Source organism: Lontra canadensis, unplaced genomic scaffold (assembly GCF_010015895.1).
Source record: "Lontra canadensis isolate GAN:19392208 unplaced genomic scaffold, GSC_riverotter_1.0 scaffold1, whole genome shotgun sequence".
Lineage (NCBI taxonomy): Eukaryota > Metazoa > Chordata > Mammalia > Carnivora > Mustelidae > Lontra > Lontra canadensis.
The window spans coordinates 33,870,172-33,896,629 of record NW_022630995.1 but is presented as its reverse complement, the minus strand read 5'-3'; the positions used below and the strand labels follow the sequence as shown (position 1 = coordinate 33,896,629).

Here is a 26,458-nt window from a genome sequence, read left to right as displayed (position 1 = left end):
ACTCTTCAAAAGACTGTAGGAAGAGGGAACGCTTCCCACTTTACAAAGCTGGCATAACCCTGATCCCAACATTGACAAGGATATTACAAAAAAGGAAAATGAAAGACCAATATGCCTCTTGAGCATAAATATAGGACAAAACTCCTAAATAAGATATTAGCAAATTGAATCCAGCGATACATTAAAAATGATAAGACATTTTAAATTGTATCCTTTTTAATGTTTTTCAAAGGACATAAATTAAAGGCTGGAATTCCTTTATTATTACTTTAGCTATTCTGATAATGTTCCTTTAACTAGGATTTCATGTGGAGCCTGGGTCCTAAGGGTCCAGGATTCATAAAGATGCCAAGTATTCATCATGTAATTGTAATCTGAGTCTTTGTCAAGAGTTGAGGTGAATTTTAGACAGGAAGATAAAGGGGTTGTATTGTCTAAAGTGTATTTTGATTCTAAAGTTTTCATTTTCTGTTTTGATATTTTCAGTAACAGACATTTTCCTTGTCTTACAGTTCAAGATATTTTGGAAACTATGTTAATAGACAGCTATATCTTCCCAAGTACCACAATAGTAAGTAGACAAGCTTTATATAATTAGCTGTCTCATGATTGTTATTTAGAAAGTACTAAAAAAGCCTTTAGATTTAAATCAAAACTAGTTTGCTTCAAAACACATCCTGAGGGGCGCCTGGGTGGCTCAGTGGGTTAAGCCTCTGCCTTCAGCTCGGGTCATGATCTCAGGGTCCTGGGATCGAGCCCCGTATCGGGCTCTCTGCTCAGCGGGGAGCCTGCTTCCTCCTCTCTCTCTCTCTCTGCCTGCTTCTCTGCCTACTTGTGATCTCTCCCTGTCAAATAAATAAATAAAATCTTAAAAAAAAAAACAACAACACATCCTGAACTCTTTCCTACCTCTAATTCTGATCCTAGTCCTTTCTTCGTGATGAACATAGCAAAAATTGTCTTTTAAAAAGGTTTATTTTTTTTTTACTGGATTTTTTTTCCATTTGGAAGTCCTTCTCTATCTCCCAGTACCACCAGACTATGTAAAAATTGTCATATTTCTGCTCTCTTGTGAAAAAATAGTGGAATGGAAAATTGTATACTTTCCTTCATGTGTTTTTCCCCTTGGTAGCCAGATCATTTGAGCAGTCTTATTATTGTGATGCTGTATGATTTCCAAGATAGAAAATTTCAAGCTCGTCTTTTTTCTGATCATGAAGAGCCCATAGCAGAAGTTCAAGAAGTAGAGAACCTTCTTAACAGGTAATTGTTATAAAGTGCAAAGGATATTTTATATGAAATAATAATTAGTATTTTCACTGGTAAAATTGTATACCATATAATATATAGATAAGTGTCAAACATTTATAGAGGAAAAAAATAAAAGTTCATGTTTCTCAAGTTCCTTTACAAACAGTCTTGAACAGGTTAAATATTCTGTTTAAAATCAAGTTGTTTTGAAAGCTTGAATTGTAAGATCCAGCTTGTAAGTATTTAAAAAATCATGAAAAATTCCTAATAATGTTTTAGCATATACAAAAGTTAAACGTCATTTGAAACAGCTATTATTTATTGACCTAGCTCTGTTTATAGCTCTCCAACAGAAGAACCCACTACTTTGCCAAATTAAAAAAACAAAACAAAACAAAACGCAACTTCTATGTAGTTAAGAACAAACTGTTAAGTTTTAAGTTTGTTTTCTTTTTAGCTTAAATCTTGGCAGAAACCTACTATGGAGAAAATAATAGTACCTATCTAAAAAGGTGCTTGGGAAAATTAATTAAACTAATGGATATGAAATGCTTAGCTTAGAACCACACACATAATAAATGGTCAATAAATGTTAAATGTTACTTTTAGGGCTTTTGTTATCCTGTTGTTGAACCTTAATGGAAAGCAGAATATAGCAACAAAAACAAGAAACAATCTTGTAGAAGAGTTTTCCCTAGTGAATAATCTGAAACAGTTACCAGTATGGTATTTGTTTTTATGTTGTTATGGGAAATTCAAGCAATTTCATTTAGATTATGAGGCCGGAGGACTAAGGTAATGGAGTGATAATAATAACTGACAGTTACTGAACACTTAATATGCATCAATCACTTGTCAGGAGCCCTTTAATAAAACCCTCTGAGGAGAATACTGTTAGCAAGCTGTATTTTAATACATGGAAAAACTGAGGCACACACAGGTCACGGGAACCTACCAAAGGCCATAGATCCAAGAAGGGAGTGGCCAGAATTCAAAGTCAGGAAGGCTGAAACTGGAGTCCTAGTGTTAACCATTTCTAAGCTATTGCTCCTTCCACTTAGGACAGTGAGGTCTTGCTGAAGTCCTCTGGAAGACTGAAGTTAAGACATAGTCACATCTCCTGTTAGCTGTAGCCATAAGAAATTATAAGATGGAGAAGAGCAAAAACAATCAGAGGTATCTCCCCTCTGTGTTAGATGGGTAAGACTCACCCTGTTTCCTGTGTGGGTTTCCGGGAAACCACCTGACTGCCCATCCCACTCCTGGGCAACCTGCCTCCCGGGACAGGCATCCAGATACATCAGAGAGAATTGGTGGGGCGATATGCTGTGGGACAGGCTTGGAGTTTCAGCTTTGCTGAGCTTCCCTCAGTTTCTGTTTGACTTAGTCAGGACTCAAGAGACACTGGTTGAAGTCCCAGCTAGTCTCTGTGAGCCTAAGGAGAATGGAGGTTAGCCTGAGTCAGCCAGGAAAGCAACGGGCCTCTAACCAAATAAGAAAGACCAGACTATGCTTTCATCATCAGCAGATTTTTAGCTGAACGCTAGCAAGGCAGTGAATAGGACAAGCAAGGGCCATGGCTCAGGAGGCCAAAGGAGCCAGAAGATACTACTGTCCGAGGATTCCTGATTCCCAGTTCCTGAGCTTATGTGTTATAGTTGTGTTTAAGTTTCTTCATATAGACTAACTTGTTTTAATCATCTCCATACCCCAATTCCAAATTCTAAGTTTCCCAGGAATTTGGCTCCATAGGGTCTGGGTGCATTCCTGGGCCAATCCCTCTTGGCCAATAGAGTAGGAATCTCTCGATCAACCTCTGTAGATCTCCGGGGGCTTGGGGCTGGGTGCTGTTGTCTCCAGGGAAGCAGAGTCATTGCACACTTGAAGTATACCTTAGTATGTTTCTACTGAGAGGATAAAAACCAGTTTTAAGAGGTGATAGAAGTAATTATTTAGCAAGAAACCCACTAAGAATGATTTCCTTCTTATGAAAATTCTGTTTGATCTTTGTTGTTGTTATTGTCTTTTCCAGAGATCCTTGTGTTTTATACACTATGTACCAACTTGTGTCTTTTCCTTTTATTTGTTCATGGCTTTAGTGATCCAGTCTAGGTGATACCTATTACCATTTTGAACATATGCAGGGTCCTTAAGAACCCATTCCTTGTATAAATCAATTATGTTTTTAATACTAAGTGCATGGGTGCAATAAAAAGATACCATAGCCATGTCCTCTCTCACTCCCCATGTCCTCACACTAGTCCAAACATCAGTTTGTACCAAATAATGTGTTGGACTTTTGTGAGGCAGAATTGGAGATGAGCAGCGAAAGACTAGAGAGGGAGCAGGATGGGAAAGAGTTAGTAGTCCCTCCATCCACACCACCCAAAACTATTCCTCCTGAAGACTTCCACATTAAATTATGGCACCAACATCAACCTGGACATCAACCTTGATACTTCTTGTCTCCCCTTTCCTGTGCCCATACTATACCTCGTGTGGTAACTCCACCTGGAAAACATGCTTCATCTGTCTACTTCCCATTTCCGCTACTACCTTCCAGAGCCAAGCCACCAACTTGCTACACCAGCTTCCTTGTTGATTTCCCTGCCTATAACTCATACTTTCCCACAATCTCTTCTACATGACAGGTACAGCAGTATTTTAAAAATGTAATTATTTGGTCATAAGAGAGTGTCTTGAACTTATGTCTTGCTGTATCATCTAGAAAACTGGACAAAATATATGAGGCAAAGATTTGGGCATTAGACAAGACACAGCACAGAAACTTGATCCCTGAGAGAATAAAAACAAATGAGATGAGCGTTAGAATAATCCTGGCTTTATGCCTAGAGGTACTTTCCAACTGCAGTACAGGAAGGGGGGCAGCCCAAGAGGAAAATGGTAGTCTCACTAAGAAAATAGAGATCAGAATTTTGGAAGGCTGAATGATAATTTCTTTTCTTTTTTATTCTATTAAAGTGATAAGGTCATTTATATTGAATAATTTTTTAAAACGTTAAAACAAAGCAGGTACTTTACTGAAACAGGGATTCATTACATTGGTTCAGATATGTCTCTTTTCTCGTCTTCCCCAATTCTCTCATTCCCTATAATGTTCCAGTTTCTCATTTGCCAAAATGGTCCCTAAATACTTATTCATGGGTTTTTATATCTCATATTCTTTCCACCTCTTCTTTGGAAACTCTTAGACTATTTTGCTTAATTAGTGAATGTTCTGAAACATTCTGAAACAGTATGATGTCTGATTTTATATTTGTATGAGAAATTCAAGTAATTGACTGAAGATTATCCTTTGGCATTGAGAAAATATTCTAGTTAGGGGTGCCTGGGTATCTCAGTTGGTTGGGTGTCTGACTCATGGGTTCTTCTGGGGTTGTGATCTTGGCATAGTGGGATGGAGCCCCCTGTTGGGCTCTGTGCTCGGCATGGAGTCTGTTTGGGATTCTCTCCCTCTCCCTCTGCCCCTCCCTTGACTCACATGTGTGCCCTCCTTCTCTCTCTCTCTCTCTCAAATAAATAAAATCTTAGAAAAAGAAAATATTCAATTTATGCTTAAAAAGAACCACATATATACAATATACAAAAATAAATTTGAAATGGATGTTAAGACTAGAAACCATAAATCTCCTAGAAAAAAACCCAGGCTGTAAGTCCTTGGCATCAGCATTATTCGTTTGCACCAGTCTCCTCAGGCAAGGGCAACAAAAGCTAAAATAAATTAACAAAAGCTAAAATAAATAAAATAAAATGGAATAATAAATAAAATAATAAATAAAATAGCTTTTGCACAGAGAAAGAAATCGAACAAAACAAAACGGCAGCCTACTGAATGGGAGAAGATATTTGCATATCATCCATCCAATAAAGGGTTAATGTCCAAACTATATAAAAAACTCACACAACTTAATATTAAAAAACACAACCAATTAAAAAAGGGGGAAAGGACTTGAGTAGACATTTTTCCAAAGAAGGCATACAGATGGCCAGCAGCACATGAAAAGATGCTCGACATCAATACTTATCAGGGAAATGTAATTCAAAATCATCATGAGATACCGGACACCTGTCGGATTGGCTATTATCAAAAAGATGAAAAATAACAAGTGTTGACAAGATGTGGAGAAGGAGAGAAAAGCAAATCCTTGTACGCTGTTGGTGGGAATATAAATTAGTGCAGCCACTGTGGAAGACAGTACGGAGGGTCCTCAAAGAGTAAAAGTAGAACTACTATAGGATCCAGCAATGTCACTGCTGGATATTTATCCAATGAAAATGAAAACACCAATTTGAAGAGATCTATGCACCCCTGTGCCCATGGCAGCATTATCTACAATAGCCAAGATACGGAAGCAATAGATAAATGGATGAAGACGGGATGTATACATAAAACTCAGCCATAAAAAAGGAATGAAATCTTGCCATTTGCAACTACATGAATGGACCTAGAGTGTGTTATGCTAAGTGAAATAAGTCAGAGAAAGACAAATAGCATATGATTTCACCTGTATGTGGGATCTAAAAAACAAATGAACAAACGAAACAGAAATAGTTTCATAGATCCAAGAAACAAACTGTGGGTTACCAGAGCACTGAGGGCTGGGGTGAGCAAAATGGGGGAAAGGGGTTAAGATGTACAAACTTCCAGTTATAGAATAAATAAGCCATGGGTATGCAATATACAATATAGGGAATACAGTCAGTAATATTCTGATAACTTCAGTGACAGATGAACTAGAATTAACTTGGGGATCATTTCATAATGTCTAGAAATACTGACTCACTATGATATATACCTGAAACTAATAGGATATTGTATGTCAATTATACATCAATTAAAAAATAAGAAAATAAACTGAAGGAAAATGGTATATTAGGGTTCTATTCTGGCAACTGACCATACCCCAACTCAAACAAGAGTAGGCAAAAAAGAAAGAATTTATTTAAGATCTTTCATGGAAGATTGAACATCAAGACCGCAGGAAGGGCAATGATGTGGCTATGCTTCTACTAAGTCCTATGACTTAAATATCCTCAAGATTCTCTAACTCTAGTCTCTGCTTCTCTGTGTGCTTTGGCTTCATTCTTTTCTTCCTTTGTTCCCAGAATGGGAAACTTGGCTGCTGACAACTCAGGAGCTTTACATCTTACAGCACCACCACTAGAAAGACTGGCTTGATTCTCTCTTCCTACATCCAAAAATTGTTTGACCCTGCCTTGAGTCAAGTGGCCATTTGCTACCAATCAGCGGTGGCCAAGGAGACTGAGTCAGTCAGGGACCCCTTCCAAGAAAGTCATATGAATGGAGGGAGGAGAGGAACATTTCTCAGAGAGAGGGATTTCTATTCCCAGAAGGGAAGCTGTGCTTAGAATGCAAACCCGAGGTTTCTACTGTAGATGGAACATTGGTATGCTAAATATGTTGACTAAGAGCAAGAACTTCCCATTAACTAGGTACATGTTAACTGCCATGATCCGCTGCTAGTCAGAATAACATTCCCCAACTTAAGGAGAGCAACACAAAAATTTTAGGAAATATGCCTTTTTCACATGAGTGGTTGTGACGGAGCCATGATATTCTTTCTTTTTCTTTTTTTCAAAGATTTTATTTATTTACTTGAGAGAGAGAGAGAGAGCATGACCGGAGGGGAGGGGCAGAGGCAGAAACAGACTCCCCACTGAGCAGGGGGTCCAATGCGGGGCTTGATACCAGGACCTCAGGATCATGACCTGAAATGAAGGCAGACGCTTAACCGATTGAGCCACCCAGGTGCCCCAGAGCCATGATATTCTTAAAATATAGGTTTCTCTTTGTTATTTTATTCTTAGCAAATTGCATTTCTCTACTGCATCATCAACCATCACTGACTTATCCAAAATAACTTTCATGGTTCCTTATGGAAAAAAGAGAATAAAACCTATCATAAGCAAGTGATTGGTATATTTTCTTTTGTATTTACGTATTACCCAATTACATTAAAACACATTTCTGTTTACCTTCTAACCACTTTTTCTCTCAATTACATTTTTCCAATGCTCTGTAGGAATAAATATAAAAGATTTTATTCCTTTTTTTCTGTAAAAGAACTGTAACTCCTTTATTGTATTTAGAAATCTAGTAAACTTCTAATTACATAAAATAATTAACGGAAACATTGGGAATAATTCTTTTTGCCATTATTTATAGATGTAAAGTTTCCTGGGACACACTATATGTTAGGTATAATTTTATATTATATATTAGTTTCTTTCCTTTGAGGCCCAGGATATCATTATTGTCCTTTAGAGGCGGCATTTTCTTTGCTATCAGAAGCCCACAGCTAGACCTGGGCACTAACACACCAGGGAGACTTAGTCTAATCTGGGGTTGAAATAATTGGAAGCTGTGCTTCAGTCCTCCTGAAGGCCAGTTAGTCTTTTTTTTTTTTTTAAGATTTTTATTTATTTATTTGTCAAAGAGAGAACAGGCAGTGGGGAGTGGCAGAGGGAGTGAGAGAAACAGATTCCCCACTGAACAGGGAGCCCAATGTGGGGCTTGATCCCAGGACCCTGAGATCATGACCTGAACCAAAGGTAGACGCTTAACCCGCTGAGTCACCCAGGAATCCTGCTAGCTCTTTCTTTTTACTTCATTCCTAGCGTTGTCTTTTGGTGACCCCATCCAAAGCCTGGGGACTTTATCAAAGCTCCCCTCCCATAAAGTTGGCATGCCCCAAATTTCCATTTTTGTTCCCCACGGCTTATGAATCATCATAAGCTCTGCATGGCTCTTATCATCTCAGGCACCTATTTCAGAATTGGCAGATAATTTCATATATGATGCTTCTTCTACGTGGAACACTGGATAGTTCTCTCACGCCCCTCCCTGACTCCTGGCTCACTCCTCCTTCTACCCTTATGGCTTAGCCTAAATGTAACTCCTGAGAAACTTTCCTTGGCTGCCATAGCAGTACCCCTCCCTTGTGCCACCATAGTATCCTGCCTTCCCTTGTCATGAATACTTAAGTCATTCAAAAATAATTGCTTTGTGGGACGCCTGGGTGGCTCAGTTGGTTGGACAACTGCCTTCGGCCCAGGTCATGATCCCGGAGTCCCAGGATCGAGTCCCGCATCAGGCTCCCAGCTCCACGGGGAGTCTGCTTCTCTCTCTGCCCTTCTCCTCACTCATGCTCTCTCTCACTGTCTCTCTCTCAAATAAATAAATAAAATCTTTAAAAAATAATAATAATAATTGCTTTGTAAAGAGATTAATGACCACAAAAAAAACCAAAATTGCTTTATCTCCTTTTACCAGACTCTACAGTTTGTGATATCAGAAACAGTATCTTCCTGTATATCCCTTTGGTCCTATCACCTACAACAGTGCCTAGAACACAATAAGAATGCAAATATTTGTTCATGAATAGATTGGTATTTCTCTATGCTTAGGTGGCCTTCCATTTCCTGCAGAAAAAATTCCCACTTCCTATGCATGGTATATACAATTTTTTGTGACGTGAGACATGGGTCTCTCACCACCCCAAACTCTAAATATGCTTTGCTGTTTAACATCTCCGTATCTTCAGTGTCCTCTGTCCTCTGTCTGTGTGTCTTTTCCCGTGGGGTCTGGAAAACTCATGCTGTCTGTGTCTTCTCTTGTGGTCTGGAAAATTCTTGGCTTCTCTTTTAATAGTTTAAGTTTCTCCTCCTATTCGAAGTCCCTTTGGGCTGATTCTTGTTCTTTTTCTGATACATTTACTTCCTTCTTTATCTGTGTATCTTACAGCATTCATCATGGGCTAAGATTGTTTGTTTATATACCTAATACACCATCAAATTATAAGTTACTTACAGGTGGAAGCTCTCTTTTAATCTCTATAGCCCAGATCTGATCACAGTTTGTAGTTAACAATATTTTTTAAAAAACAGGTATAATAGTTATTATCACTCTTTAAAAAAATTATTATCACTTCTTCTTGAATAGCCTTTGAAATACATTTTCAAAAATATGTTTGCAACAGTTCTGTGAGTTAGATATTAGTTCCTAATTCCTAGAGTTTAGAAAAGCTCAATAACCTGTCTAATGTCATATAGCTAGTAACTGGTGGAAGCAGAATTTGAACCCATATAATCTGATTGCAGAGTCCAAGCCATACTGGCTGGAGAGGCAGGGGGAGAGGAGGGAGAAGGAGGGGGGAATATGGCATGATATCAGGAGGGGCAAAAGTGGTTCTGTGTGTGGCCAGGCATAGATTCATGGATGGGAGTGGTGGAAATTGAGAACCGAGGAGCTGGTTCAGGTTAAATTATTAATACCTAAGTGTATCATGATAAGGAGTTTCGATTATTTCCTGTAGCTAATGGGTTCATTTTAGATTTAAGCTTAGGAATTCCAGAACTACAATTTAACATATACAGATCGCCAGGGCGACCTGTACATGTTAAATGTACAGGGTATCTGTATAAATACACTGGCTGTGTATACAGCAGGTGCTGGCAAACAGGGCATTGAGCAGCTTTCTGTGGTAGTGCTCAAATTATAGCGGGCGGTGGACTTCTGGATCAATGATCCTGAGGAAAGGCCATTTTTGCTTCCATTTTCATCATCGCAGTCCATCTTACAGCTATGGAAGAAGTTACTAGTATAGCCACGGGGTAATCCATTTACAGAAGAAATGTGTGCCTGCTTATCCTAGTAGCATTTGGATTTGGTCTTTATCCTCAATCCGATATTGTATATTTATACAAAAATCTTTATGACTGTATATATACTTTAAATTACTTTTGTGTGATTGAAAAATATTACAATTCACAGTATGAAATGTTCACTATCTGGAAATTTGGAAAATTATTTCTCTGTGTACTTCTTCCCCCCATATATACAACATATACATTTTTCTAGGCTTCATAGCTCTAATGTTTATGTGTAATGATTGAATAATTCAGTTGATAGTCCTTATGGTAAATACCGTATAGCTATTTGGAATGACTATTAATCAAAAGTGGTATGCACTCAGAAACATCTCACATGTATGATATAGAACAGTAACTCACCTCTTTCTATTAATTTATTTTTGATGCACATTAATGTATTATGTAGTTGTTTTTAGTGTCCCTTGCTGTAGTTCTCTGACATTAGGAGATAGCACTACACAAATCTAATTTTATTATAGCCCTAGAAGTCCTAATATTTGATAACCCTTCCCTCTCCTCCCCCAAATGCCCCATCTATGTTCTCCCTGTTTCCCTCTCTCTCCCTCTCTCTCTACCCGCCCCCCAATCCCTTCCTTCCTCTAGCTCTCCCTTCCTCATGCAGGCTACATATTCATACACAAACACATTGTTGGTGAAAAGTTCTCATTCTACTGAGTAAATACTTTTTTTTTTTTTTGAGAGAGAGAGAGAGAGAGAACAAGCAAGTATGTACACATGCGAGTGGGGAGTGGAGGGGCAAAGGGCGAGTTAGAGAGAGAATCTCAAGCAGACTCTGCTCTCAGTGTGGAGTCAGATGTGGGGCTCAAACTCTTGACCCTGAGATCAAAATGAAGAATTGGATGCTTAACTGACTGAGCCACCCAGGCGCCCCTGGGCAAATAAGAATCTTGATCTTACTAAGCTTTCTGTAGCAACGTACACCACTCTGGCTGCACTTGACTCTTCCTCTCCTATCTTTTCCCCATTTCTCATTCAAGGTTATCCTTGAGTTTTATTATTCACTTAGATTCCTACTGTGAAAATTTTGATTATGGGTCCTATATCCTCACTTATTACCCATTTTCTATGAGATCTAGAGAAATCACTGGATCCTCATGGTAATGCTAATAAACTTTTCTTGTTTTTCTTTTCTGTTATGGGATAATCAGAACTGGTAAGGACTTGATATTGATTCATGAAAGTTCCTTAATCTTACCAAGACTAGACTATTGGCAACTATGATAATAACTAGCCTATAGTGAGTGAGTGCCATGTGCCAGGAATTGTGCTAAGTATTTTGCACACATGGTTGGTAATCACCGCATTAACAGCAAGTTAAGTCGACCACATTCTATAGATGAGAAAACAGGCTGAGAAAAGAGATTCATTAATATACTTGAGATCACACAGCTAGTAAGCGACAGAAACTGAATTTAACTTCAAATTTGTCTAACTAAATTCCACACCTCTTTCACTACATAAAATTTCTTTCAGTCAGCAACTGATATAAATATCTGGAGAGACATGTATCTACACAGGGGCAGCAAAAACTGAAAAGAAGAAGCCGCATTATTGGATTTCTATTTTCAAATAATTTATACTATGAAAATTTGAAGCAGAATTATAGAAGTTTGTTAGAATTCTAAATCTAATTTGTGAATTTTTCTAGAGGAAAATTGGTAGTCTTGTCTTCAATGCAGTAGTCACCAAGAATGGATTTTCTGTTTCTAGTTTTAAGACGAAATTGGCTGCAGCTTTGGCAAGATGCCGAATCAAACATGATGCTCTTTCAATATACCACATTCTTCCAGAAACTGTTAGGAACCAGGAACTAAGGGCCTCTACTTTGCCACTTTATGCTTGGATAAATACTTGTAAAATCAGGTAAGAGTTTTAATCAAATTGTTTATTCACATTTCAGTTTGCTAGCCTTTCAAAATAATGTGATAAGAAATATTATCTTTTTAATGGGTGGGTAGGGCACATCTAGGGGAGTGATGGGGAACTGTAGTTAGTTCACAATCTTATCACCAAATTACCAAAGGTAATTACATAAATATGTTAATTTTTCTGTCTTTAATTATCGTTTAACTTATCATTGGCTGAAATTGTAAGTTCCATTAAATGCAATATATGCAGTGATATTTATATTTATTTTAGGAAAAAGTGCTAGTGTTAAATGCATTTTTAATATATTTTTAATTACAACTTAATATTGCATATTTACAGTCCTGAAGACGTTTATTATAGTTTGAAGAAAAAAGGCTATAACAAAGTCAACTCTGTATTGCATATTGATGAGAAAGTCTTTGCTGTGGACCAACATTGCTATGATGTCTTAATTTTTCCATCTCATCTCAAAAATGATCTTCTAAATACAGATCTTTTCAAAGATTATAAACTTATATTTCAGGTAAATATTTACTTTCATTGTGGTTCTCAATAATCCTACTTACTCAAAGAATCCACTTAAAAATAAAACCTAACATTGGGAGAAGGAGAGAAGTGAGTTGGGGGAAATTGGAAGGGGGACAAACCATGAGAGATTGTGAACACTGAGAAACAAACTGAGGGTTTTGGGGGGCGTGGAGGGTCAGGTGAGCCTGGTGGTGGGTATTAAGGAGGGCATATATTGCATGGAGCACTGGGTGTGGTGCATAAACAATGAAACTTGGAACACTGCAAAAATAAAATTAAAAAAAAATAAAAATAAAACTCAACAAACTGATTATATTTTTATAGATTATCAAGAAGATTTATAAACCTAATTCTTGGCTATTTTATTGAATAAAATTAGTACCCTTACAAACAGTGTTCCTATGTACTTCAGCATCTTTGTCCCATGCGCAGTTATAAAGAACATGTTCTCCTTCGCAGACTCTATAGATGGGGATACTTGTACTGCTGGAAGCTGAAAGGCTGTATTTTTCTCTTCCAGTGGAGCATTGAAAAAAAAAAAAGTGCAATGGTACCTTTTCTACCTTCCGTTTCTGGGAAAGATGCTAGTACCATCCTGAATTTGAAAATGCAACATGTAATACTTTCCCATTACCTCCTTAATATGGCCTTACAGCATTGATTTTTAAGAGGTGTATAATGACTAACAATACAGGAAGAGAATGTGAGGTATAATGGTGTTTCAGTAGAATGAAAAATAAATGGTCCAATAAATTAGGTTTTATTAATTTTTATGTCCTTAGATTCCAACTCTTGCCTCAGATTTACCTTTGTCCTCTAAGGTTTATTCTTTCACAGCACTCATATTCTTGGGTAGAATCTCTTGGCCTTATCTTATAGTCATACCGTATTGAGCCCTGAGATCAAGTGCAGAAACCCATTTGTCTAGACCCCTTTTATAAGCTTGTCAACCATCTAACTTTTAATATCTATGAGTTAGCAGTGATTTAAATGACAGTGTAATGGGAAGAAATAATGGCAGTAACTGATGATTGAGTTTTTCATGAAGGGGTAAGAATGGATGCTATAGGGACGCCTGGGTGGCTCAGTTGGTTAAGCAGCTGCCTTCGGCTCAGGTCATGATCTCGGCGTCCTGGGATCGAGTCCCGCATTGGGCTCCTTGCTCTGCAGGGAGCCTGCTTCTCCCTCTGCCTCTGCCTGCCATTCTGTCTGCCTGTGCTTGCTCTCTCTCCCTCTCTCTCTGACAAATAAATAAAAAATCTTTAAAAAAAAAAAAAAAGAATGGATGCTATAGTAGGACATCACTAACGTATTAATCACATTTTGGGGATTTTTGACAGTGTCTTAACACTATATGAAAGTGAAATGATAACATTCATAATTTAGGTTAAGCAAAGTTAAGGTCTTTGTTTCCATCAGTTATTTTTGTTAATTTTGTCTTCTAACATATATTAAGATGTTTTAAATCCAAATGGATTAGGTATCTCAGGAGTTCTACCCAGTACCTTTTTTTTTTTTATTTAAGCAAAAAAAAGTCAGTTCATGCTTCTAGTCAAACCATTTAAAATTGTAATCATGTTATTATCTTGTAGGACAAATCTCGAAGTCTCGCTGTCCATTCTGTAAAGGCTTTATTAAATATGGATGATGATATCTTAATGGTTAATACAGGTTCATGGTACACAGTTGCCCATATGTCAGTCTTAACAAATAATAATACCTCAAAAATATTTGTGTGTGGAGTAAAATCACAAGCTAAGGATCCTGACCTGAAGAACCTTTTTACAAAAATGGGATGTAAAAGTATGTATAAATATTTATTTTTTTGGTGATTAAGGTTCTGCAAAATTTTGAAATGTCAAAAATGTTTGAATTTGTTATTTTTTGTATTACAAAAACTCTGTATATACTATGTTCTTCAAATATTCCCTAGTTCATATTACACCAAGCACTTCTCATTATTTAACATTGATTATACGACTGTAGTTTAAATTAATGAATATATTGGCACTTGGTATATTGCTTGGCATTAGCTACTGTATAATTTGAAATTAAACAATAATTAGCTAAAGAAGGTAGTAGAAATTACCATCCTTTAATAAATAAGAACACATCTAAAGGAGTGCTTGACAGTGTTAATATCTAGGACTAGAGGCTACGTCCCTTAGGCTTCTTATTTTCAAAATCTTCTTCATTGGCTCATGCTGTGACTAAAGATAACATTTTATTAAGAGATTCGTTGAGGCTGAAAAACTAAGCAAAACTTTTGACAGGTTCATAGGGAGACAAAAAGTAGAATTCAGAACTTGACCTGGAGAGGTAGACAGGTAAATACCTAGGGTTTCACTTGGAGAGAGAAGTATGCTGGATAGTGATCAGTTGTCTAACAAACTGAAGCCAAATTCCAGTCATCTCATTCCCATTTGGATTAAGGTGATCTGGGATTATTACTGCCCAGATTTAACTGCCTATCAGAAGCAAAAGTAAATTCTCTGGAAGAAAATAACATCATCCTAAATTTCATATTATCTCCTAAATTTTTTCAAATACAATGTCTGGCACTCAATTTAAAAACAACAACAACAACAAAAGGCGAACAAGAAGAAAAAATAAGACTGATATAAAGAGAAAAATGCTACAATAGGAGCAAACCCACGGATGGTCCAGATACTGGAGATATCAGATGTGGACTTTAAAATAACGATGATTAGTATGCTGAAGAGACGAAATGTCAAGTTGTAGAATTTCTGTAGAGAACTGGAAACTATAATTCTTTTAAATCAAAAGAAAATTCTAGAACTAAAAAATACAACATGTGAAATTAAGAAGTAAAAAATTTAACAGTAGGTTAGACAGAGCTAAAGAAAGAATAAGTTAGCCACAAGAAAATATCCAGACTGAAGCAAAGGGAGACAAAAGGATTAGTAATATGGAAAAGATCATAAAACAAACATGAGACTCAATGATCCAGTACTCTTCCACATGCTGTGATTCAGAACACAGAAAGAGAAGAGAAAAATAATTGAGAAGAAACAATATTTGAAATTAAGGCTGGGAATTTTTCAAAAATAGGTGAAATAAATTAAGCACCATAGATTCAAGAAGCTCTATGAACTCCAGTAAGAATAAATATATAGAAAAATATTAGGTACATTATGGCATAACTGCTGAAAACCAAAGACAAAGCAGCCTAGGTGGTAATATAGATTACCTTTAATGGAACAGCAACAAAACTAAAAACTAACTTTTCAACAGAAATAACTGAAACCAAAAAACTATTAATATCTGCATAGTGTAGAAAGAAACTACCAAGGAGATTTCTAAACTCAGCAGAAATTTCCTTTGAAAAAAGATATTCTTAGAGAAATGAAATCTGAGTTTGTCAACAGCAGACACAATGGAGGATATACTAAGGAATATTTTTTGAGTAGAAGGAATATTTTCTTATACAGAAAGTTGTAGATGCTGGAATAAATGAAAAACAATGGAAAAGGTAAGTAAACTAATTATAATCTAATGTTTTGTGGGATTATAAACTAAGGTGGCATTAAAATATGTTATAAATAATTAAATTACAACAATGGTACATAACTTAGAGAGAAGGAAATGGAATTAATGCTTTATATCATCTTTGTTTTGTCCAAGAAATGGTAAATGTAGTAAACTATTATGTAGTGGCATGTGTTATAATTGGGGTAGTGAATAAACAAATTATAAAAGAACGTTTAACTAATATCTAGGAGGGGGTGGAAAATAGAATATGGAGTTGGAATACCATATTACCATAGAAAAGGTAAGACAAATAGAAAGCAAGTAGGTAGATTAAGCTTTAAAAAATATATATGTAAACACATTACATATGCATGACTAATACTTGAAGTAAAAGACAAAGAATGCCAATATTAGATTTTAAAGATCAACTATATGCTATTTATAAGAGAGACCCTTACATAAAAGGATATAAAAAAAAACTTGGAAGCACAGAAAAAGATATACATTATATATGCTAACAAAAGAGCTATTGACAAAGTAGATTTAAGTCAAGAAACATTACTAGAAATATAACATGTTCATCAGGAAAATGAAACAGTATGAAAGAAGTATGTACTTAATAATATAATCTCAAATATAACTAAACTATAGATTTCACAGATGATTGTTGCAAGGCTGCTAGATACAAGATGATATACAAACCAATTTCTGCATACCAATATCAAAAGTTTGAAAATGAGGCAGATACCTTTTACAATAGTATCCAAAACCATACCCATTTAGAAGTACTTCTCATAAAAGGCGTGTAAGACCTCCTCGTAGAACTATGGACCATTACTGAAAGACAGAAGACCTAAGTAAAAAAAAAAAAAAAGATCATGTTTATGAACTGAAAGACTCAATGTCATTGAGATGAACTTTCTAAGTTGATCTGTATGGGTTCAGTTCAATCCACATGACACTGCAGAGTACTGAGATGTTTTTTTCAGTAAATGGTGCTAGAAAAAGTGAAACCCATCCATACTTTACACACCATCAACACAAATCGAGAATCTCCTAGAATTTATTATAGGAAAAACACTTAATGACTGTGATTGGTAGAGATTTCTTAAACAGAACACACAAAGCACTAACCATAAAGGAAAAGATTGATAAGCCGGACTATAGTAAACTTTTAAAAAATTTAAAACTTCTGTACATGAATAGAGTGCAAATGCGAACTGTAGAGAGGGAGTATATAAACTGGTGAAGTTTCATCCACAGGGTATAAAGAGTTCTTACAAATTAACAATAAAAAGACAGCCCAATTGGAAAATGTGCAAGAGACATGACCAGTCATTTCACAAAACAGGATGTCCAGATGCCAAAAAAACTTAGGTAAAAGTAGTCAATCTGATTACTAACGAGGGAAATGCAATTAAAATCACCACATGTCCACAGAATGATTAAAATTTAAAAGATTGGGAGGGTGCTTGGATGGCTCAGTTGGTTAAGCATCTGACTCTTGATCTCAGCTCAGGTCTTGACCTCAGGGTAGTGAGTTAAAGCCCTGTGTTGGGCTCTACACTGAGCATGGAGCCTACTTTAAAAAAAAAAAAAAGACTGTCAGTACCAGGTACTGGCAAGGTAAAGAGTATTGGTAATACTCAAATACAGCTGGTGGGATTGTAAACTTGTACAAACACTCTAGAAAACTAGCATTAATCACTAAAACTTGAATAAGTACATACTGTGACCCAGCATTTTACTTCCAATCGCCCACCTGAATTTTTACCTAGTTAACAAGAGAGAGTAGGAACCATTAGGTAACCACGCAGTAGAGGAAAGGAAGTTTCTCCTTTTAGAAGTCTTCCAACTAATAAGTGAAAAAAGGATGACAGACCGAACTGTGACTATTTTGCAACCCCTTTGCTAGTGCTGAAAAGACGACTTAATGGATGAATATTATGTGACTTGTGAAGTAGTTTTTTCCCCTTTCTATCCTCCCCCCCAAAAAGGGAAGAAAGAAAGAAAGAAAAAACTGAATCTAATTAAGCTTCTAGAGATCCAGCTACTAAGTCATAGGAAGCACAGAAGACAGGAACATGTTAAAAGTACACTCTAGGGAAGCAATTAGCGAAATCCAGACTGTGGAAAGCTCTTCGTAGTACAAATAACCATGTTTCATTAGGAAATAAATTGTAAGAAAAAACGGAAAGGGAACCTATCAAAAAGAAATTTAAAATAAGGCCTAGCAGTTAATTGTGATGTATGCATCTTATTAAAATCCAGATTCAAACAAACTGTAAAAAATTTTTGACATGTGTGAGACTATTGGGAAATTTAACGTATAATTGGATGGTTTTATTATTCAATGATAATAAGGAATTATTATTTTTTAATCTGTGTGGTTGTATTTTTAAAGGAGCTCTTATCTTTTAGAGATAGATGGTGAAATATTTATAGATTCAAATCATGTGGGTGGGTGGAAGTGGGTAGAGATCTAGATGAGACAGAAATGGGCAGGAATGGTTCACTGTCGCATCTCCATGGTGCGTACTTGAGACTTTATTACAGTTTTTTGTCTGTTTTTATATATGTTTGAATTTTTCTGACAGAAAGTTAAAAACGGGAGAAAAGGAAAAGGTCCACTGATTAGAAAAACAACAACAATTTCAAAACAGACAGAATAGGAAGACAAACACGGTGATCAGACAAGAGAAAGGGGGTGGGTGAGCAGGTTCAGGGGGACTCCTCAGCAGGTGAGGGGAGTGGGAGCCACTGCAGAAGTGGAGGGGTGGCCTGAAGATAGGGGCACAGACCACTATACTCTGAGGGAGGGCAGACTTTCTTAAACTTAATTACCAAGTCCTTAAGGGACTTTAGACTCCCTCATAAATGCTACTGACATTCATTTTTCACTGGGGAAGATAACATAAATGGAGATTACAAATGGCAAAGGGAAATAACCAATACTGAGCATTTACTATGTACCAGGCCCATACTAAATTGCTTTATCTCAGTCTTCACCACACCTAGATGAAGCAGGCATTATTATCCCATTTTATGAATATAAGGAAATGGAGATTCAGAGAGATTAAGTCACAAAGCTAGTAAACAGTGGAGTTGGGAGTCACACTTGGGTATTTCTGCCCCCAAATCCCATTTCCCTCCACTACATCACACTATTTTGAAAGAGCCTGGAGTTCACGATGAAAAATGAAACGACATTTTATGTAGAAGTATTTAAATCTCAAAATTGTTCCCTCAAGTGAAGGAGAAAGAGAATTCATGTTTTAACTTTAGGAAGTTATCAGAGAACAATAGCTCTCTTTTCTGACTATGTTAAGATGATTTTTTTGTGATGTTGAGGATTTAAAAATGAACAATAATCAATCTAGTTACATACTGTATTAAGATTTTTAATTAATGTTTTTACATTAATTTTTTGTTTTTTCCTCCAAGATATTGAAATACTTCATGAGAGATTTCTTAACATTGAATCAAAGGATCATAGATTACAGAAAGTTAAAGTGATTCTGCTGCTACCTCGTTGTTCAGGATTGGGTGTTAGTAATCCAGTGGAATTTATACTAAATGAACATGAAGGTACTTTAAAATTTTTTAATTTATTAATTATTGAAACTTGTTGATAATTTCAAAAATAAAGTTATTTAAAATCATTAAAAGGACACATTAAATATATCTGATTAATGAATAGCTATCATGTATAGAGCACTTACAATGTATAAAGTACTTTACAGGTCACCTAAGTAGATCAGTCGGTTAAGTGGCTGATTTTTTATTTCGGCTCAGGTCATGATCTCAGGGTCCTGGGATGGAGCCCCACGTTGGGCTCTGCACTAGGGGTGTAGTCTGCTTCTTTCCCTCTCTCTTTCCCTCTGCTCCTCCCCCTGCTTGCACTCACTCTCTCAACTAAATAAATAAATAAAATATTTTTTAAAATACAGTACTTTACATTAATTGTCTCAGTTAATCTTTATAGTAATCCTTTGTGATATGCACAAGGGGAATATTAAAAATTTCTAATAATTGGAATGATGTAGGCCATCAGAACAGATGTTGGCCACTATGCTATTCTGGTATATACCAGAACTCAAGATATAGGCATTAAAATTTATCAGCATTTTAGATGAAAAAACTGAGACTCATAAAGCTTAATTCATTTGTATAAGGTCACACAGGTTCTAGTTAGTAACAGAGCTAGAATTCAAATGTAGATCAGCCAGACCCTACAGACTGTTCTAAAATGGTCCTAATTAAATCATTATCACATTATTTCAAACTCAAGACTTCTTTAACCCCCAGTATGTATGTTTTATGATATGAATACCTCAGATTAAATATTCTAGGAATATTTTATTTGCTTATTTAATAAATCATAAAATATTATTTAACACTGCCATTTATTGAGCACTTGTATATAAGACAGTGAACCAAGCATTTTGTTTTGACTATTTTATCAAGTCCTCACAAGAGCTCTGTGAATCATTTACATTAGTCCCCCATTATCTATGAAAATTCATTCCAAGACCCCCAGTGGATCCCTAAAACCATGTGCAGTACGGAACCCTATATGTAGTGTGTTTTTCCCTATATCTTTGCACCAATGATAAAGTTCAATTTATAAATCGGGCACAGTAAGAGATGAATAATTATAAAATGGAGGAAGTATAACAATATTTTGAAATAAAAGTCACAGAAATGTGGTTTCTCTTTCAAAATATCTTCTTGTACTGTACTCACCCTTCTTGGGATGATGAGCGATGCCAAAATGTCCATGTGTCGAGACGAAGCGAGCTGAGTTACGTAAGCACCGTGATGTAGCGTTGGGTTACTATTGACCTTCTGTAGATTGGGAGAAAAAGGATCTTCTGCTTCCGGGACCGAGGCTGGCCTTCAGTAACTGAAACTGCGGAAAGGAAAACCACAGATACTGAACTCTGGTTTTCTACATTTTACCAGTCCGGACTCTGAGGCTCACAGGTTGAAGCCTCCCGGAGCCGTTCAACTAGTGTCAGAGCCCAGATCCGAACACAACAGCTCTGATTCCGAGGCTGACGCTGCGAGTCACTTTTTTAATCCGAGTGTATTTGCTGTGCATTAACTGAAATGGATCCTTACTCTAATCCGTTCACCTTGAAAGCCCTGGTTAGATAAGATTACCTGGAATGTTAGATAACGAAGACGTTTCACCAACATTCAGTGTAGAGTGAGCACCTATTTTCTGTTTCTCCAAGGACAGAATCAAAAATGAGAAAACTGCAGGGACAGAAACTAGTATTTATTGCACACAACTATGTGCCAGTCAATATTCTAGGTGGTACGCATGCGCTATCACTTAATATCTACAATCACTTTTTGAGGATAGTGTTGTTTGATTATCTCTATTGTGTGTGTGTGGGGGGGGGGGACAAGACTCAGAGAAATCTCACAAGTTGCCTAAGGTCACGTAGCTAGTCAACAGAGAAGCTGGGGTTAAATTCAGGTGAGTTAGCGCATTCCGCGATACTGCACCATGTGTAACTGGGCTTACACTGTTGCGCAAGGAATTTTGACATGTTACGGAAACTTTCTTCCCAGCAACAGTAAAACAGAATAACCAACTCAGATGGGAGAATGGTGACCTGAGACTCTCCCTACATTAACTGGGAAATAAATAACAATTAGTGGACACTGGGGAAGGAGGGGAAGAAACAGCTGTACCTATAATAAACCTCGCGGTCAAGAGATCTAGAGCTTCCAACTGAGAGACTCTGGCCTTACACTGGGCCCTCTTGAAGTGGGAATGCCGGGGGAGGGGTTGGGGGGGGGGGGGGACACTAACCATAGGTAAAAAGAAACTAAAGGCTGGTTGGAGCCGGGAGGGTGGGCTGGGAAAGCCCAAAGGGACCACCAGTGATGGAAAGGCAGAAAGTGAAAAAAGTTTCCTAAGTTTTAGCAACCTTGTGAAAACTTTGATCAAGAGACAACAGGATAAGCCAAGAAGCTGCCTTCCACAAACCTGGGGGAAAAGGAGGGTTTCCTCTGAGGAGGTAATAAAGAGCTGCTGACCTAGTGCCCAAGGTATAAATATTAGTAATAAAACTAGTGAGGATGAACCCAAAAGACTTAGATATGAGGTACAAGGGAGAAATCGTGTATTAGTTTGAAAGACATTTTAACATTGAAAAATATTTGAACCAATGAGGAGTATATGAAATTGCTCTTTGCTAACAACTTGGAATTTCATTAAAATGGGGTGAAAGAGGTAAATTGATATGGTTTTATAGTACAATAATGTGTAAATGGTCCTCTAAGAAGTGGTGAATAGAGATAGAAAAATGTGAAGTGTAAAGCTAAATTGGGAAGAAATGGAGTTTAATTAACCTTTAGCGATAGTGCTGGAAAGGAGAACAGCCAATTATGGCAGAAATAATTGATTCTCACTCCAGGGAGCTACTGAGAGGCAGAATAAACAGAAGTTAGAGGTTTGGACTCCCTGGTCAGATTTCTGAGCCAGAATCATGGTTCTACACCTAGTAGTTATGTGACCTTAGATAAGTGGTTTAATATATGTTTGAACAGTTTTCTTCATGTTTAAAGGGGTAGTAAAGGGGGTAGTAGGGGCCCCTGGGTGACTCAGTCCATGAAGGGAATCTGCTTCTCCCTCTCCCTCTGGCCCTCCCCCCCACCACCCTAGCTCGTGCTCATGCCCTCTCGCTCTCACTCTCTTTCAAATAAATAAGTAAAAAGCATTTTTAAAAAGGGGGGTTGATAAAATAGTGTATATAAAACAGTATTCAATATATCTTAGTTAATATCAAGGAACTCAGTTTAAAAAATTTCCTAAAGTTTTCTTTAAGAGTTTCTTGACTTCTTTCTTAATCTATGAAGACATATATTCACTTCTCTTAATTTTTTTCTTCCAAAATTTCTTTGCTAAGTTAATGTTGTTAACTGTATCCTTTTGTGTCTTTTCCTACTCAAATCTAACTATAGCTCATCACCTTTCTGCCTTGGAAATAAATCTCTTTTCTTTTCCTCTGTTAGTTTCCAGAATTACAGCATTCTCTCTTCTGTACCTAAATGACTTTGTTGGCTAGTAGGATTACTGTCTCATAAGAACTTGGAGAAGAAAAACAATATTAAAACTAAGCAAAATTACCTTTATTTAGCTTTTTAATTTTAACTCAGCATGTTTATAATACTATTTATGTGGTTTTAATAAATATTTTCCATGAAAACTCTAATAGGAAAAATGATTTAAAAATTAAACTATGTGAGTATAGCAATATATGAACAACACCCAATAGAGATGTATTTTAAAGGATTTATTTGCTTTTAGATACAGGTTTACTTAAAGATTTCTCTCAAGGAGGCACATCAGAAGATAAACTTCACATTCTTGCTCAACAGCAATACGAACAGCTCATACATGCAATGAAATGTAAGTTCATCATCAGTGCAATCTTAAAATATGTTGTAAATCTTAGAAACATTAATACTTCATTTATCTATTACAGTTGGACAATAAGTTGTGAATCATACGTGAATTTTCCAAAATTAGTGCCTTCTAATACCAGAATATTTATTTTTACCCAATTCAGTCGGCCTTTTATTTATTTTTTTTAAGATTTTATTTATTTGACAGAGATCACAAGTAGGCAGAGAGGCAGGCAGAAACAGAGAGAGGGGGAAGCAGGCTCCCCAACTGAGCAGAGAGCCCGATGCAGGGCTCAATCCCAGGACTCTGGGACCATGACCTGAGCTGAAGGCAGAGGCTTTAACCCACTGAGCCACCCAGACACCCCTCAGTCTGCCTTTTAAAAATAGATTCTGGGGACACCTGGGTGGCTCAGTTGGTTAAGCAGCTGCCTTCGGCTTAGGTCATGATCCCAGCGTCCTGGGATGGAGTCCCACATCGGGCTCCTTGCTCAGCAGGGAGCCTGCTTCTCCCTCTGCCTCTGCCTGTGCTCATTCTCTCTGACAAATAAATAAAATCTTAAAAAAAAATAAATAAAAAATAAATAAATAAAAATAGGTTCTGTGCTATCATTTGTAGCATAGGTTAGCAAGCATAATAAACAATTTCTTCATGCTGCAGTAAAATAATTACATACATCCATTATGGAACCATTTTGTTTCCTTTGGCTTCTTACTTGATGTGATTTTTCTGTTGTCATTGTGCCTGCCCATAATAACTATTCTACCATCCAAATTTTAATCAAACTCTTACATCTCTTAATACTAAACAGAGAATAGAGAAATGCAATTACAAACAAAGCCTAGATTTCTTGATTTGAATTCTGAGTAACTAAGCTCTTTAGGTATTTATTTTGTTGTTTCAATCATTCCATTTAGATTTAAGTACCATTTAGGTTTGGAGGAGCATTGCCCTCAAATGGATATGGATATGGGAAATTGAGAAGTCTCTGAGAAATGACATAAACTATTATTAATTCAGGGCATGTTTATCAAGTGTGAACTCTGGGTTAGGCTGGATAATAGGGATATGAGTGTGAATAAATCCGATCTCCAAAGGCTCAAAGATAAATATACAGGTATAGATAATTCAGTACATGAAGGTAGAACATAGATGAGGTAGAAATAAGACACATAGCCCAGAGCAGGTCTGCCCTTTTAGTTGATGCTACTAATAAACATTAATTTGAACCTGAATACATATATATGAATATCTATGAAATAAGTTGGTTGGAAGATTAGAAGGTTGGTAAATAATTTTTTGATGCTTTCTCGAATTACTTTATTTAAAATTACAGTATCATCTCCTGAAACTATCCTCCATCCCTACTTTTTCTCTAAGCACTTATCACCTCCTAAAGATACTATCTGATTTAACTATTTGTGTCTTATCATGTCAATAAAGCATGGGAAAGGAGCTCCCCACGGACAGCGATCTTTGTCTGTGTATCTTGGGTGCCTAGACTAGTGCTTAACATGGAGTAGGTGTTTGATAATGTGTGAATAAATGAGTGAGTGCCAGTAGTAGTAGTATCTCATTTTACAGAAGAAGAATCTGAGAATTTAACTAAATTTGCCAGGTTCATACAGCAGTTAAGCAAAGAATTGGAATCCATACCTAAGTCTGTTTCTAGAGTCCTTTAAACTAGTTCTGTGATATGGCTTGTGGGAGAATGCCAGGAGGATCAAGCTCATGGTGCTGTCAAGTATTGCTTGTCTGTAACTGGCTTGGTCACATTGCTGGAGCGTCCAGTTTCCAGATGGATCGATGAAACCAGCAGCCTGTTCTTTGAAAACAATAAAATCGATAAACCCCTACTCAGACTTATCAAAAAGAAAGAAGAAAGGACCCAAATAAATAAAATCACAAATGAGAGAGGAGAAATAAAAACCAACACCACAGAAATACAATTGTAAGAGAATATTATGAAAAACATTATACCAACATTTTGGACAACCCAGAAGAAATGGATAAATTCCTAGAAACATATAAATTACCAAAACTGAAACAGGAAGAAATAGAAAACTTGAACAGACTGATAACCAGCAAAAAAATGAAATCAGTAATCAAAAACCTCCCAACAGGGGTGCCTAGGTGGCTCAGTTGGTTAAGCATCTGACTCTCGATTTTGACTCAGGTCATGATCTCAGGGTCCTGGGACTGAGCCCTCATCAGGCTCTGTGCTCAGTGGAAAGTCTGCTTAAAAATTCTCCCCTTCTCCCTCTGCCTCCCTACACACACACACACACACACACACACACTCTCTCTCTCTCTCTCTCTCTCAAATAAATAAAAAAGTCTTAAACAAAACAAAAACTCTCCCAGCAAACAAAAGCCCAGGGCCGGATGGCTTCCCAGGAAATTCTTCCAAACATTAAAGAGTTAATACCTATTCTTCTCCAACTATTACAAAAAATAGAAATGGAAAGAAGACTTTCAAACCCATTCTACAAGGCTGTATTACCTTGATTCCAAAACCAGACAAAGGCCCCACAGGCCAATATTCCTGATGAACATGGATGCAAAAATTCTCAATAAAATATTAGCAAGCCAAATCCAACAATACATTAGAAGAATTATTCACGATCAAGTGAGATTTATTACTGGGTTGCAAGTGTGGTTCAACATCAGTAAATCAATCAACATGATATACCACGTTAATAAAAGAAACAATAAGAACCACATGATCCTCTCAATAGATGCAAAAAAAAAGGATTTGACAAAATACAACATGCATTCATGATTAAAAAAACCTCAACAGAGTAGGGATAGAGGGAACATGACCTCAACATAATAAAAGCCATATATATCGAGTCCCACATCGGGCTCCCTGCTCAGCAGGGAGTCTGCTTCTCCTTCTCTCTCTGCCTGCCACACTGTCTGGGCTCTCTCTCTCTCTCTGACAAATAAATAAATTAAATCTTAAAAAAAAAAAGGCCATATATGAAAAACCCACAGCTAATATCATCCTTAATGGGGAAAAAAATGAGAACTTTTCCTCTACGGTCAGTAACAAGACAGGGATGCCCACTCTCACTCCTGTTACTTAACATAGTACTGGAAGTCCTAGCTTAGCATCGGATAACCAAAAAAATAAAAGGCACCAAAATTAGCAAGAAAAACGTCAAACTTTCACTA

The 26,458-nt window shown here is 36.7% G+C and overlaps 1 protein-coding gene across 4 annotated transcripts in view; it reads left to right on the top strand.

Moving 5' to 3' along the window:
* NSUN7 (NOP2/Sun RNA methyltransferase family member 7) overlaps positions 1-26,458 on the top strand; it is a 52,880-nt gene that overhangs the window by 7,363 nt on the left and 19,059 nt on the right. For 2 of the 4 annotated variants that reach the window (XM_032852845.1, XM_032852869.1), the window contains exons 3-9: positions 513-571; positions 1,133-1,263; positions 11,677-11,829; positions 12,175-12,358; positions 13,956-14,166; positions 19,300-19,443; positions 23,183-23,284. In XM_032852845.1, coding sequence (XP_032708736.1) covers positions 513-571; positions 1,133-1,263; positions 11,677-11,829; positions 12,175-12,358; positions 13,956-14,166; positions 19,300-19,443; positions 23,183-23,284 — 984 coding nt within the window. The remainder of the gene's footprint in view (positions 1-512; positions 572-1,132; positions 1,264-11,676; positions 11,830-12,174; positions 12,359-13,955; positions 14,167-19,299; positions 19,444-23,182; positions 23,285-26,458) is intronic. The other 2 variants (XM_032852852.1, XM_032852861.1) reach the window with 2 other exon arrangements.